General features: G+C 41.0%; 1 protein-coding gene across 9 annotated transcripts in view; it reads left to right on the forward strand.

Moving 5' to 3' along the window:
* Window positions 1-15,197, forward strand: part of FRYL (FRY like transcription coactivator) — a 142,903-nt gene that overhangs the window by 125,776 nt on the left and 1,930 nt on the right. For 6 of the 9 annotated variants that reach the window (XM_087936611.1, XM_087936610.1, XM_087936606.1 and 3 more), the window contains 5 exons: window positions 4,127-4,225; window positions 7,949-8,017; window positions 11,760-11,777; window positions 14,014-14,124; window positions 14,575-14,765. In XM_087936611.1, coding sequence (XP_087792737.1) covers window positions 4,127-4,225; window positions 7,949-8,017; window positions 11,760-11,777; window positions 14,014-14,124; window positions 14,575-14,765 — 488 coding nt within the window. The remainder of the gene's footprint in view (window positions 1-4,126; window positions 4,226-7,948; window positions 8,018-11,759; window positions 11,778-14,013; window positions 14,125-14,574; window positions 14,766-15,197) is intronic. The other 3 variants (XR_015744167.1, XM_026699906.2, XM_026699910.2) reach the window with 1 other exon arrangement.

Genomic DNA, 15,197 nt, shown 5'->3' on the forward strand with positions numbered 1-15,197 from the left:
TGAAGATGATGAATGAGACTTCATTGAAACGTTGCTAGATACTTCGAATCTTACGCGAGAAAAACCCGAACAACCAAAGATCTACATACAAATACCCGAGAACCTCAGAATATATATATATATATATATATATATATGGATCTTTGGTTGTTCGGGTTTTCTCCGCGTAAGATTGAAGTATCTAGGCAACGTTTCGATGAAGTCTCATTCATCATCTTCAGGCTTCTGTCTCCGGCTCTGTGCTTCTCAGAGTAATGTGAGATTGCAGCTGCTTCCTCCTTTTAACTGCCAGTGGGGTGGGACTTGATTGGGTGGGGGCTTGGCTGTGTTCTGATTGGGTGGGGGTGTGTTCTCATTGGTAGGGGTTTGGCTGTGTTCTGATTGGTTGGGGGTTAGCCGTGTTCTGATTGGTTGGAGGCGTGTTCTGTTCAGGTGGGGGCTTGGTTGTGCTCAGGTTAGTCTTAGTTGCTGGGGGATTTGAGCTGGAGAGTTGTGATCTTGCTGTTTGGCTTCTAGTTCGTGGTCCTGCTGCATCTTCATAGTGGGTGTCGGTTTGCTTCATGTATGGCTCAGAGGGGTTTGAAGTGGGTAGTGATGCAGCTGCAGTGCAGCTTCTGGTCCATGGTCGTTTCTCATTTTCTGAATGGGTGGGAGTCTGTTTTCTACATGGAAGTGTGGTGGTGGCATCTTGTGTGGCTCTCATGGGTGTGGGTCCGGTGTCCTTCTTCATGTTAGGTACTCGTCTGTTCATGAGGGCGGGTTTCCAAATGGCTGGAAGGCGGGAGGTGTCATCTCGTTTGTTCATGCTGTGTGGGCGTTTTGCATGAACAAACGAGCGAGTTGTTTCCTGCAAGATCCCCCTCCCCTTTTGCTCCTCTTTTAATCCTGATGGGAGGCCCATTCATCGTCCACCTGTGGCCTTGCTCTCACATCGACCCTGAGTTCTTAATTGTGCCTTCCTTTTGGCACTCTGCGCATGCGCAGGCTGGGAACTGGTTCCAGAAGCTTCCCCACCTCACTGCTGTACAAGCCCAAAGGCAGCTGATGACTGCCAGCCTGCCCTGGCCCCATCTCTGCCTCTGACGCAGAGCCCTCATCCGAGCCTTCCTCAGCCTCCAGGATTGGGCCAGGTTCCTCCCCAACCTCCTCATTTCTGTCCAGCTCTGCTGCCAGCTCCGCCAGCTGCCGGCGGGCCACAACAAAAAACATCATTAGTTGCAGTACAAAGAGTTTAAAATGGAGATAGGACATGTAAGCTCCCTAAAAATACTTGTTTTCTCCAGATCACAGATCAAATTTCCTCTCTAGTATCCAAAACTATATCTGTTCTAATAATTTTTTAAAAATATTTTTTTGAGTTGATAGTATTAAACATATTTCATTTATATTTTTTGCAATGTAAATGGAAGTATTAAAAGTGTTTTTGCTTCTGAGATTTTCGTGTTTTGTTTTTCTCAGCCATATCATCACAAGTAGCTTAGAGCTCCAAAAGCTACACGTTTGTTTTTTTTTATCCAGAACTATGAACATTGTCACAAGAAGAATTGCAATAAAAAAAGTTATTGTGCAGAGTATCCCTCTGTGGATTCCGCTCAATAGGTCCCTTCCATCTCTTGCATGCTTCAGAGGTTTCTCCTCCCTCCCAGTAGAAACTTTTGCAAGATCTAGAGCTCTCCCAAGGCTGTTAATATTACACTTGCCCAAGTAAGATGCAATTTGGGTTGCAAAGTTTCCTGTGAACTTTGAAAAGGAAGGAAATGATCAAATAAAAACGCCCTCAAGCTACAACAGCAATTGGGACTGGGATTGCCATTGCTAAGTGATGCAGTCGTAAAGTGTGACATCACCTGACAGCGTCACTTAGCGATGGCAGTCCAGGTTGCCATCCTAACTCCAGACCACACAGGTCACTAAGCAGGAAGAGGCAGGGGGAGGCCACCGAAGGCCTTGAGAGGGCCGGCAGATGTGCAGCTGGGGGATTCTGTAGGTAGTAGAAAAAGCAAATGGGACCAACTTTCCAAAGGTGACCTACAAGCTTTCCTGCCGGTTTCCCCAATGACTACTTGTGAGAAATTGGCAGAGATGGTTGCAAATAGCGATCATGTTCTGGGGAGATGCTGCAACAGCTGGAGCTTTGACGACCAGTCGTACACCCATTATTATTTTTTTCAGCACCACTGTAACTTTCAACAATTGCTGAATGGATGGACACAAGTGGAGGACTACAGTTGATTTCTACAAACTGAATGTATTACTCTTTGCTTATTATATTTAGTGTTCCTTTGATAGATTAAGACAATTGTGATTTTTCATTTCACAATCATCTGAATATCTACAGTAGTACCTCAATACCCAACTGCTTCAAAGCGCATCAAATTTTGTACTCGAGGCATTTTGACATGGCAAAATGTTGTTGTCCTAGTACTCGCCATGTATTTGGTGTTCAACCCGCTGCGATAGGAAGAAGGGGCTGGCCACAGAGAGTGGACAGGAAGTCGCCCATGCCAGGAAGGGCCATGCGTTTTGTTTGATACTCATTTTTAGTGTTCATCACATTGCTTGGAACCAATGAATGATGAGTACTGAAGGACCACTGTACTTAATTTCACTTCTTTTGAATTAAAATCCCTCTGCTTTTAAGAGAGGGATTTATACCAGACAAACAAGCTGAAAACAATGCCGTAATCAAGGAACTACCAAGGAGAAAACCATACCCTTCCAACCCTGGCAGAGCAAACTATTATATATAAACAGAACAAATCACTGGCACTGCTGATGTTACCTAGCTGGGTGATGAAATGTCTCCAAGCCAACAACCAAACTTAGAGAGAGCATCAAGGACTCCACAGATCAAACCTGAGCTACATATATTCTCTTCTATTGTAAACACGTGATTTTGGAAGTCAAGAGAATCAGCAGACTTGTCTTCTCCTTGACAAAAATTCAGTGGTGGGATTCAAAAAATTTTTACTACCAGTTCTGTGGGCATGGCTTGGTGGGTGGGGTGTGGTGGGCGTGGCAAGGGAAGGATACTGTAAAATCCCCGTTCCCTCCCCACCCCACTAACCTGCTTTCCAGCTCCGTTCTCCTGTGCAGGGCAACCAAAGAAGATCCAGCTGATCAGCTGGGACTCTGGAGGCGGATAATAGATGGGGGCGGGGCCAGTCAGAGGTGGTCTTTGCTGGTTCTCCGAACTACTCAAAATTTCCGCTACTGGTTCTCCAGAACTGGTCAGAACCTGCTGAATACCACTTCTGACAAAAATCATTGCCCCATGATACCAAGAACATGGATCCAGAAAATAAACATTCAAAAGTACTTGGTATTCTTTGCATAAGCACCTTAATCCAGAGCGATGGGGGGGAATGCAGTAGCTGGCTTGTACTTCTTCATTAGTTCTGGGTCTTGATTCTTCTCATGTGATGGTTGGCATTAGATCAGTTTACTCTCCAGTAACCTTCAGGGTAATGATAGGTTTGTCCTTCATAAAGCAGATACACATCTGAAGTTGCATTTGGGAAATGAAATACTCGCAAATAAATGATAGAGCAATATTTCCCGTTCAGGCACTGCATTGCCAAGCTACTCATCTCATTAGCACTCCAAACAAGCCCGTTCTGTGCTATCAGCTTGTTTATATGGCATCTGCAAACTTCCAGTTGTACAGAGTGATTGTCTGCAAGGGAAAAAAAATACCTCAACATTTTATGTATTTGCTTCCATACAATTCCAGTATCTTGCATTATTATTATTACAGGAATTGAATTTTTTATATTTGGTGTGCAAATATATTAATCCCTCATTTAATAGATAATTATTTAGTAACAGTACCTGGCAAAGGGATGCATCTCATCTAGACGGTTCTTTTTTTAGATGTACACTTCTGTACTTTCATATGCCATCTGGAATAATTATTTCTGGAAGAACTATGGATTTTATATTAATAAAGGAGAGAATTTGTAGTATATAAACAATTCCGGCAACTTCCTTAATCTTTGGAGTTACTTCATTAATATTAGTAGATGATGTCAGGTTATAGCAAATGTTTAAAAATGTAAATAAGTGCATATTATATTTCACATATGACTAATTAATAAGGTTTTTAAACATTCTTTTTGTATTACAGTTAATGTCCTGTGGTTTACTAGAAACGTTGAAATTCAGTGTTCTGGAGCTTCAAGAACATTTGGATACTTACAATGCTAAAAGAGAGGCAGCTGAACAGGTAGTTATTATTATTTTTTTGCACAGTATTGAATAAGTTAATGTTCATTGAAATTTTAAATAACAAATAATATACTGGATTGTCCTACAGCATTGTGTAAATTGAGGGAGGACAGAGACTGTATGGCATATATTCACATTTGAAATAGAAAGCATCCACTAGGTCTTCTTCAGAAATGAATGTTTAAAACAGTAAAAAAATCTTTTTAAAAGGAGCATTTCAAAAGGAATAGAACTTTAAGCCATTTCAAAGAACTCTAGAATAATGATGGGGTTTTGCAAATATAATAAAAGTGGAACACTACGTTTTCAGAACCAGAATTTGATTTGCTGGAAGAATACTTGACTTTTGATTGATACTTCTGGAAAGCTTCCTTTGTCTCAGAAATACGCTCTGAACTGTCTTGCACCTTTGCTCTGCCCTAATCATTCACAGAGACTGCAGGGAAAGACAAGCTGAATACAGAACTATAACCACAAGCAGTATTTTTACAGCTTCGTTATAGAAAACTCATGTTAAGATTTCCTATTGCATTAGGATGACAGAGGTCATTAAAGTGCCTGCCCATCAAACTGTTATTTTTTTTTAAAAAAAAAGAGAGCAATAACGGTGATATTTTGGTATTCTGAATGATGGATGATATGCAAAAGTAAAATAAAGTACAAAAAAAATTGTTTCTGGAACGTCCTACTGGCTTTATTCTTTCGATTCTACTTTGGTCTAGTAAAAACTGGTTTCCCCCCTTGCCTGAAGGATCACATGGGTTACATTTAGATGTTCTTCCACTCCCTTAACATCTAATTTGCACTTTATATTCAACTTTGGAGACCAATAATAAACTAATGCAGGTAATCCTCCGCTTACAACCACAATTGAGCCCAAAGTTTAGGTTGTTAAGCGAGACAGTTAAACGAATTTTGCCCCATTATACGACTTTTCTTGCCACAGTAATTAAGTGAATCACTGCAGTCGTTAAGTTAGTAACATGGTTGTTAAGTGAATCTGGCATCCCCATTTGCTGCTTGTCAGAAGGTTGCAAAAGGGGATCGCAGTGATTCCAGGACACTTCGGTTGTCATAAGCATGAGTCAATTGTCAAGTGCCTGGATTTTGATCATGTGGCCACGGGGATGCTTCAATGGTCATAAGTATGAAACCCGGTTATGTCACTTCAGTGCTGTTGTAACACTAAATGAACTGTTGTAAGTCAAGGACTACCTGTACATCAACATTCTGTTTACATTATGTGGGGGAAATTGCAGTTCATTTCATATATATTTGTGAAAGGCAGAAACAGATTTTTATTCTAGGGAATGAGAATTAGATATTAGAAGCAAGATCAATGATGCACCGCAGTTGCAGTGAATGTGAATCTACAATAGGATTTATAGAATCCTATTTTGATCTCCTTAGGATTCCTGACTCTTGACGAATGTCTCTTTTCTTTTATGTACCCTGAGAGCATTTGCACCAAGACCAATTCCTTGTGTGTCTAACCCAGTGGTCAGGAACAGGGTAAATTACCCCAAATGGGGTAAAAGTGAAAATCTGGGGGTAATGAGGAGGTTGCGCTGGCCAATGGCGGAACTATCGGCATAGCAGCAGTTATTAAAACACCCTTGAGGCAAATTTATCCCCTCCACCCCACCCTTGTTTCCTGGGTCGGAAATGACTCCAGGCTAGATTCTGCAAGAGCCGCGCCGCCTGCTTTTTTAGGGGAAGGCGAGCTTCTGGCATAGGGCAGAGCATTTTGGGAAAAGGGACGCTTTCCCGCGCTGCGATGACCGCACGCTTTGCGCAGTTTGTGTCACCGTGGCTCCCAAATATCATCCTCCCTTCCCGCTTCCTCGCCCCAGGCCCTGCCTGCCTGCCAACTAGCCAGCCAGCCCGGCTCCCTCCCGAAGCCTCTCATCACTGCCAGGCACACAGGAAGCGAAGAGGCACCTGCAACTGCTGCCTTGGCCCTGAGAAAATTCCCAGAAGCCCTCGGGAAGCCTGGTGACATTTCATTCCCTGGAGCGAGCTATCCCGCCTTCTTCCCAGCCGCGGGGGGAGGGCACCTCCTCCCGCCTCGACCTCCAAATTATGTGTCAGCAGCCTGAGGTGGCCGGGGAGGGGAGAGGCCGGGAGGGGTAACGTCTGCGTTTATAAATTTTTGGGGGTAAGAGGTAAAAAGTTCCCTGACCCCTGGTCTAACCACACTTGGCCAATAAAGAATTCTATTCCATTCCATTCCATTCCATTTATCTTATCTTATCTTATCTTATCTTATCTTATCTTCATTCCATTCCATTCTATTCCTTCCATTATTCTATTCTATTCTATTTTATATTCTATTCTATTCTTTATATTCTATTCTATTCTATTCTTTCCATTCCCTTCTATTCCTTCCATTATTCTATTCTGTTCTGTTCTGTTCTGTTCCATTCTATTCTATTCTTCCTTATCAGTCCTTGTATCTATAGAAATGATTAAGAGGGAATATATGTCTTAAAATGAATGTAGGAATAATTGTAACAATATTTTACTGGTAACCTACACAATTAGAAATATGCCAATGTGAGTGAACACTGGTACGAACATGCTGTAATGAGTGGAAATGTTTAATTGTGAAAATATGTTCAGTGAAGATTTTAAAATTTATTTTTTTTAAAAAAGTGATTAAGAGGGGAATGTTCTAGCACTCCTCCTATTCTCCCCTCTTGCCCCCACGTGAGAAGTATAGAAGAATAAATGGGGGATCCGTGGAGCCCTTTTGGAATACTTTGGGCAGGGGTAACTGGCCTCGGGTTCAATGTTACGTTATTTATTGTGATTCAGCTCGACACCCAAAATGGTAAAAGAGGAAGTGGAAGAAGAAGATGATCCATGGATGCTATCAAATAAAACAAAAACAAAAATGCCAAAAGAAAGATGTGTTGGGCTCTGTGCCATTAACTGACATGCTAGTGTTTAGAAAATTGAATTTGTTCCCAAGAAAATGCACAGTCCTAATTCATTTACTAAAAGCCCTAATGAAATATATCGATGAAAAATTAGATTTTTGTTCTCTTGTGTACAAATGTTTTTTAAAAAGTCATAATCGCAAATCGGGTTCATTATTCAGGCGGCCAAGAGCTGCCTGCAACTCAGTCTCAAACACAGTTAAGTTTTATTCCGTTACAGCTTGTGAAATATAGCACGATCCTCACTGTTTATCACTGGTTGTGAGTAGATGCTACAAGTATGTAATATGCCTGTCCCTAAATGTGTATCCCTGGTTGTCTGGTTCTCATCCAACACCACATGTAAATGTGACTTGCTTTAGGTTCAGCAAGGTATCAGAATACACCCATAATGGCTTAGTGTTATGAATTAAAATAACACAGATTGTTCATTGAATTAGGGTTTCAAAAATGTTAGTGATCGGTGGGCTGGACTTTATATATGAATCTATATTTGGAAAAGAGACTAGATTTTATCTCTTTGATGATGTACTCCTATTTCAATCATCTTGCTTCTTTATCATTTCAAATTACACATCCAAGTATATTATAAAAAGCGACCGTTTTAAAGGTATGCCTCATACCTTTTTATTACTCTTTTCTGAATGGGTCCATTAAATTAATACGTTATATTAGAACATCCTGTGATTCGAGCAAAATGTATTTTCTGTGTTTGGGCTCGTACAGGCATCAGTGATTTTGCTTTGACTCTTTCAGCTTGCTTCTGTTTTATTTTGCAGTGGCTAAAAGATTGCAAAAGGACGTTTGGGACTGACGATGGTATTCATGGAGCTTCTACAGATGCTCAGGTAGGAATCTGCTTTCAGTCACTATGCCTATTTAGGTCATGTATAAATATAAAACCTTACACGCTACAGAATGAACATGTCCTAACGTTCCCAGCCGGTTAAAGAGTAGTCTTTTTTCATTTTAGCTATCAAAAATATCTTTTGGGAAATTTAGAATGTATTCAGTATTGGCCTGGAAACAGTGGGTTGTTTTTATTAAAAAAAAAAAAAAAAGCCAGCTTGTGGGTCTAGGTCTAATAACACTGAACAGATAACCAGGAAAGATGGAATCAGCGTACTCCTCTGTCTCTTATGAAGCTGCTATTGCAGGGAAGAAACTTGGTGTTCTGCATATCGGCTCATCAGATAAAATAGCTGTCTGGCATTGAAGCTAGGCTGCCTGAAATCTAATTAGTTTGGGGGTTTTTGCCTATGATCTGTCTGGAAAGTAATATTAAGAATAATTAGTTGGACAACAAAAATCTGATCTGAAGTGTTTGTAAAGAGCTATGCACAGTAGAAAACATAGATTTCTTAGAACCAATAATTACAGGAACGCATTGTTGGAAGGATCAGTAACAGCAGAGTATTAGTAAGTATATAGGAAAACTATTGACGGGAAAAATCAATTAAATAGGGTATTAGCAGTTTGATTAAACTATTTAATGAAAACTGAGCAATGTCATGGGAGCTGTTATATTCTTTTCTGGGGGGAAATAGTTCTCAGTTGCCCAGAGTTTGTTGTGTATTTTTTAGCATCTGGAATGGTAGATAAACTCAGATCTTCTGATACCACTTCTAAGAAGATTTGTCTTATCCAGACTTGGAGAACAAGCAAACAGAACTTTTTTAATAGAAAAACTTAGATTTTGTTTTAATTTACTCTCATTTCTTTATTATTAAGAAGTTGGGAAGTGGCTCCAGGAAGAGAGTTAAATTTTAAACAGTAACAGATTTTTTTTCTTTTTCTTTTTTCTTGGTAATGTAGATGTTAGTAAGTAAATAAGTAAGTAAGTAATGTAGGTGCTAGTAAGTAAGTTGAGAAAGTCCAGAAATATTTCACAAGAAGAGTTCTCCACTCCTCTACTCATTGCAGAATACCTTATGCCACCAGACTTGAAATTCTAGACCTAGAAAACCTAGAACTACACCGCTTTCTGTCCGATCTAAGTATAGTACATAAAATCATACATTGCAATGTCCTACCTGTCAATGAATACTTCAGCTTCAACCATAACAACACTAGAGCAAACAATAGATACAAATTCATGGTTAATCGCACCAAACTTGATTGCAGGAAATACGACTTCAGCAACAGAGGGGTCAATGTCTGGAATACTCTACCTGACTCTGTGGTTTCCTCCCTAAACCCCAAAAACTTTAATCTTAGACTTTCTACTATTGACCTCACCCCTTTCCTAAGAGGTCTGTAGGGGGGTGTGCATAAGCGCATCAACGTGCCTATTGTCCCTGTCCTATTGTTTCTTTTTATTTTTCTTATATGTATCCATTTCATGTATTCATAACTATTTTTATACTTATACCTATAAATAAAAAGTAACAATCTGTAGAAAATTTAAAGAGTTGCCTTTCCCAGCTACCCATTAAAGTAACTGTAAGAGTTTCGTTTGAATTGAGAAAGTGTAACATAGACAAGGATGAAGATACAGAGAACTAAAAAATAAAAGCCAAGTGCAGATAGTATAAAAGAGTTGGACATTTTTAGCAATGAGAAAGTTAAAATGGAGAGTGTAATAGTGCTCTTCAAACACATTACGTTTGCAGACGTTCAGAGCTTTTTCGTTCCCCGATAAAGAATGTAAGTTTCAAAGAGTCTAGGTCAGGGGTGTCAAACTTGATTTCGTTGAGCGCTGCATCGTGTGTTTGACCTCAGGGGCCAGGAAGATGTGGCCAGGGTGGGCGTGGCAAGCTTGATGTCACTCTGTCGGGCACCTGGGGCCCGAGTGCTCTGTCAGCGAAACGGCCCCGAATTCCGTTTTGGGCTGCGATGGCTTCCTGCCAGTGAAAACAGAGTTCGGGGGGCATGCGCAACCCTCATGATCTCCGTTTTCACTGGCAGAGGTGGGCCAGTCCCTCAGGCCGGATCTAAGCAGCCCACAGCTTGACACCCCTGCTCACTGTGCGGGCAGAGTGGGGGAACCTTTCTGGCCATAAGAGCACTTGATCAACTGAAGCCAGTGACCCAGGAGAAGCAATGGGATTCCTTGCACTTTGTGTGTTCATGCCGAAGTTAGACCGTAATCTGTCCAAGGTGCTTTCATTTAGATTCTTGCCCTGTCCGAGGTTGCTGGGCTTGGCATCAGTGGCGGATTAAGGCTCACTGAGTGCCCTAAGCGCTGACAAATCTTGATGCCCTCCCTCCCTCCCTCCTTTGTACACACTGTACAAACGAAGCCGCACTCAACTTTGTGGTGCCCCTTTGTGCCTGGTGCCCTCAGCACGTGCTTAAGTCTCCTTAATGGTGAATACACCACTGCTTGGCATAGATGGCACATTCCACTTCTGTGATTCTGCAATATTTATTTTCTAGATAACAGTATTTCCTCCTCCCTCAGGTAGTGTTTTTCCCCCCAAATAGCAGTACTTTCAAAAAAAGAAATTACTAGGAAGCTGTAATTCTAATCTTGTTATCTTGCACATAACTGTGCATGTTATTTCCAAAATGAAAACATTAACGGCAGGGGAAAGAGTATCAAGTTTGGCTATGGGTACCTAGCGCTAAAATAGAAGCCCACCGAAAAAAAAGATTGAAAGTTGGGCTAGACATCCTCTAGGGCTGGGCTCTTCAAACTTGACAGCTTGAAGACTTGTGGACTTCAATTCCCAGAATTCCTCCTCCAGTCATATTAGTTCAGGAATTCTGGAAGTTGAAGTCCCACAAGTCTTAAACTTGCCAAGTTTGCAAGACCCTTGCTCTAGGGGTCTGACTAGGCCTGTTCCAGCTTCGGACCTTTTTCAGGCTAGAGATCTAAAAGGAGTCAGTATTTCTGTTCAGCTTGAACACAGAACCACTGTTAGGAAGATCTGGGCCGTGGCTTGCTTGACTGGGTCACAGTCCTTGAGTAAGTAAGGAAATAGCCCCACACTCTTGCTGCTTCACAGAAGGGCACAATATGAACTTGGAAGAGTCTAATCCAGTAGCACTCAAGGCAAAGCTCCCAATCTGCTGGCTACAGGCAAACTTGCTAGCATTCTTTCAGAATAACCCAGGTTTATCAGGAGTTAGGAGGAAATGTCTCTCTCTCTCTCTTTTTTTTTTCTGTAAGAATTTGATCCTTTCTTCCTTACATAAATTTTGTCTTCTGTTTTTCCACTCCCACTACTTCAACACATTGATATTGCAGTTAACATCTTTTCAGGAATGTCCTCTACGAGTACTTTCCATGAAGTTCCTTTAAATGCATGAGGTTTGATGTCTGCCTTCATAGTTGTCGCTTAAGCCTATTTATCCCCAATTTTCTTTTCTCTCCGTTCATTAGCAGAACTTAACCAATGCCTTCTACTTGCCAACTATTATATTTTGGTCATTTTGCATGATAACAAAGCAAGTAGTACAACCAGCTGTTCTATCATCTATAAATACTCAATATTATTTTTATACGTGCATTATATCCTTCTTTGCAAGTTTATTTTTTCTCCTTTATATCTGGGACATTCTGAGACCCATGGAAAATGAAGTTCTATACTAATTCTTGATCTTTTTCCTTTTTGTATTTTGTGACCTGCACACCTTCTTGCTTAGCATTTGGAAATTCTAGCAGTAAGTGATGGCTCTTGATTTATCAAATAACTAACTATGCCAGTAACGAAACTGGCTTTCATTTTTGTCTCGTGTCCATTCGTGATATCACAGTGTTTCATTATAGAATATTCTGGAAATAACATTTGCTTCGCTTATCTATGATTCTAACTCTCTGGCAGTCCTTTTAGATGGCAGAATATTGTAGCTATAGCAAATTATTCCACGGTTAGTTTTGCTTATTTATTTTAAATCCATATTAACAGACATATCCACTAATGCAGTTAAATATGCAAATAGAGGTGATACTATGCTTCTATCCATGAATTCATTACCTTTGAAGTTGAAATATTATTAGAAATAATCAAAACATTCAGAATTTACAGACTGTATCAAAAGTCAGGCTTCACTGCCAGCCACCAAGAATGTTCAAAGGCCACGGGCCAAAAGACTGAGGAAGCATTTAGAAGGAAATGGCAACCAATTTGAACATTTAATTTATATAATAAATTGTTTATGGGGCCTGATTTTTGCTACATCCTGTATGTATGTATGTGTGTATGTATGTACAGTATATATGTGTATATGTTTGTGTGTGCATAGAAATACCTTTATTTGCAATGGAATAGATTGAAATGTGATTAGGGCAGTGGTTCTCAACCAATGCAGTTCATTTCATAGCAAGACAGAGCCCACATATGCAAGTGTTCCTACCATCTGTCCCAGAAAACCTGGTTTTCAAGGCACTGTACAGGGTATCCTCGGTCCTTTTATTCATTTGCCTGATGTCTGGAGAAAGCAGGGGTTCATATGTGATCCTGACCCAGCCTGTCTTCAGCGTTTGGGGGGGACTAACTTCTGTTCACTTAAAATTATTACATAGTTCTCTGTGTAATCTAGGATCCAGCCTCAGATCTGCTTCAATACATTTGTCGGGTGAAATGAAGTGGTGACGGGGTTCGGTCTCATTTGAGCCTTTGGCCTGCTGCAGTGGGGCTCCGTCTTTGCGCAACCTTGCAATCTGGACAGATGTCCATTGAGTATAGTGTGAGGTTAAGGTCCATTACAGCAATAGCACTCAGACTTATATACCGCTTTATAGGGCTTTACAGCCCTCTCTAAGCAGTTTACAGAGACAGCCTATTGCCCCCAACAATTTGGGTCCTCGGAAGGATGGAAGGCTGAGTCAACCTTGAGCCTGATGGGATTTGAACTGCCAAAGTGTAGGCAGCTGGCTGCAGAAGTAGCTTGTAGTACTGCACTCTAACCATTGCGCCACAGAGGCTCCTTATGCTTGAAGATGCCGGATAAAAACTTTTCCTCCCCTTCGTTCCCCTTGAGATAGTGACCTGGCGTGTTGGTTGTAGCCGAGACAGCAGCTTTTTGCCATTTTGAGAAAGTGTTCCTCACCAGGCTAAGCCTGCTGTAATTGCAGGCCTTGGCCAGAAGGCTGAGACCATGGCGCAGCATGAGCGCCCGATTGGAGAGAGCCGGTGGGGAGTGGGGGAGCCATGGCTGCCCTAAAGGAAGGGAAAACCCATGCACCTCTTACCCGTTGCCACTGGGAAGTAGCTTTGAAAAGGGGATACAGGCAAGGATTGTAGACGAAGACGTCAGACAGGTGGGAAGAAGGCTTGAAAGGAAATTATGATTGCTCTTGAATGGGTTGCTAGCTTGTCTCCTCTCTTCCTCTGGCAGGGCTGGAAGAGTTTTCCTGTTAGGATTTCTGGTGTAGTTGAGGGAGAAAACGAAACGTTGCGCGCCCTGCCCACATTCAGAACTGCTTGTAAATAAATGAGTGCTAGTGTTTCGGGGTGGAGGGAATGCTATATTGAGATCATATCAGTAGGATGGACATTAGTTGAAAGGTTGAGAACCACTGTTCTAAAATTAGAAGTGACAGATCACCCAAAATAAGGCAAACAATTTTTTCCCAGCTAGAGGATGGCATTTCTGAAATGTCATCAACATCCATTTCTCTTTGTTGGAAATTGCTGCCCTTCTTAAAAGCCAAAGTTTATTATGTAGCCTGCAAGAAAATATTTTCTTTTTTAATTCTAAATCCACTTAGATGATTAGAAGGACTCATTTTTCTCTGACTAGCTTCTTCCTTCGTTATCTTAACCTTTCTTCTCTGCAGTAAGCAAATAACTATTGTTATATTGCAAATTCTGCTGTATCCAAATTGTACGCTTTTAAGTCACTTCTTCGGTTAATATATTGATGTTCAGATGACCTTTTTTTATTTTATTTACAGGAATTAGAGCTGTGCCGGAGGCTCTATAAGCTGCATTTCCAGCTGCTCCTTTTATTTCAAGCCTATTGTAAACTTATCAGCCAAGTGAATGTCGTGAAAAAAGAGGCAGAGGTAAAGATTTGCTTTTACTGCAAGATTTAACTAAAAATTACATCTCTGAACGAAAAGTTTAAATAGGCTGCTAAGGATGGATATGCATTGTGTCCACTCTGCCTTCCTGCTCAAGTGATGATAATCAGTAAAAATACAGAATTCGATTAGTTTATCGAAAATTAGAAGATACAAATTCATACCAAAATTAAACATTAATCAGTTTGAGACTCGATCCTCATCCAGCTTTATCAAATTTCTGTTCAGCTCCTGTAAGCGCCAGTATATTCACTGTAAACACTTGAGGTGTTTGTGAGAACATCAACCAATATTTAATTGTGGTAGTTGAATTCCTCATGTTGTCTTAAATAGATTATTTAAACATACTTTCTACATAATGGTGTCCCAGAGTAGGGGGGAAAATGTTTCTGCTACCAAAACATGCACATACCGCCCTTCTTTTTTCCCCAGGTGATAAACATGTCAGAAGAGCTTGCTCAGTTGGAAGTCTGCCTGAAAGAAGCTGCTGCTTATAGCAGTATTGAAGACACTGATATCCCGGAAGCTTCTCAGATCAGCACAGAGACAGCCATTCATTCGCTCATTGAAACCTTGCGGAATAAGGAATTTTTCTCTGCCATAGCACAAGTCAAAGCGTTCAGGTACTGCAAACTGCCTTTTGCTAACATCCCTGACCAGGCAAGGATACAGCTGGGAGTGAGTGTCAACCAAGGACTTACGTAAATCTAGGTCCATGGAAAGGAAGAGCGCTATAAAGTAATGGTAACCTTTAATACCAATAGAAGGGAATGTAGGGTTGAACTGTGGTGCTCTCTGAGCTTGTTTGTTTTCTGGAGATGTTTCCTGACCCAACTAGGTAACCTTTTCAGCAAACTCAAAAGTGCAACGGGTACTCCGCAATTTTGTTTAGTTTTGGGAAATGGATGGGTTTTAGCAGAGGCCTCGTGTTTAATTACACCTGGGATTAATTATACCTCCATGGGAAAACTTGGATGCATCCATTTGGAATAGAGGTGACCAACTTGGATCATGATAAGGACAGCGGCTAATAACTGAATTTCTGTGTCCCCCCA

This window comes from Pseudonaja textilis, chromosome 6 (genome assembly GCF_049901715.1).
Source record: "Pseudonaja textilis isolate UNSWEBS1 chromosome 6, rPseTex1.2, whole genome shotgun sequence".
In the NCBI taxonomy this organism is placed as follows: Eukaryota; Metazoa; Chordata; class Lepidosauria; order Squamata; family Elapidae; genus Pseudonaja; species Pseudonaja textilis.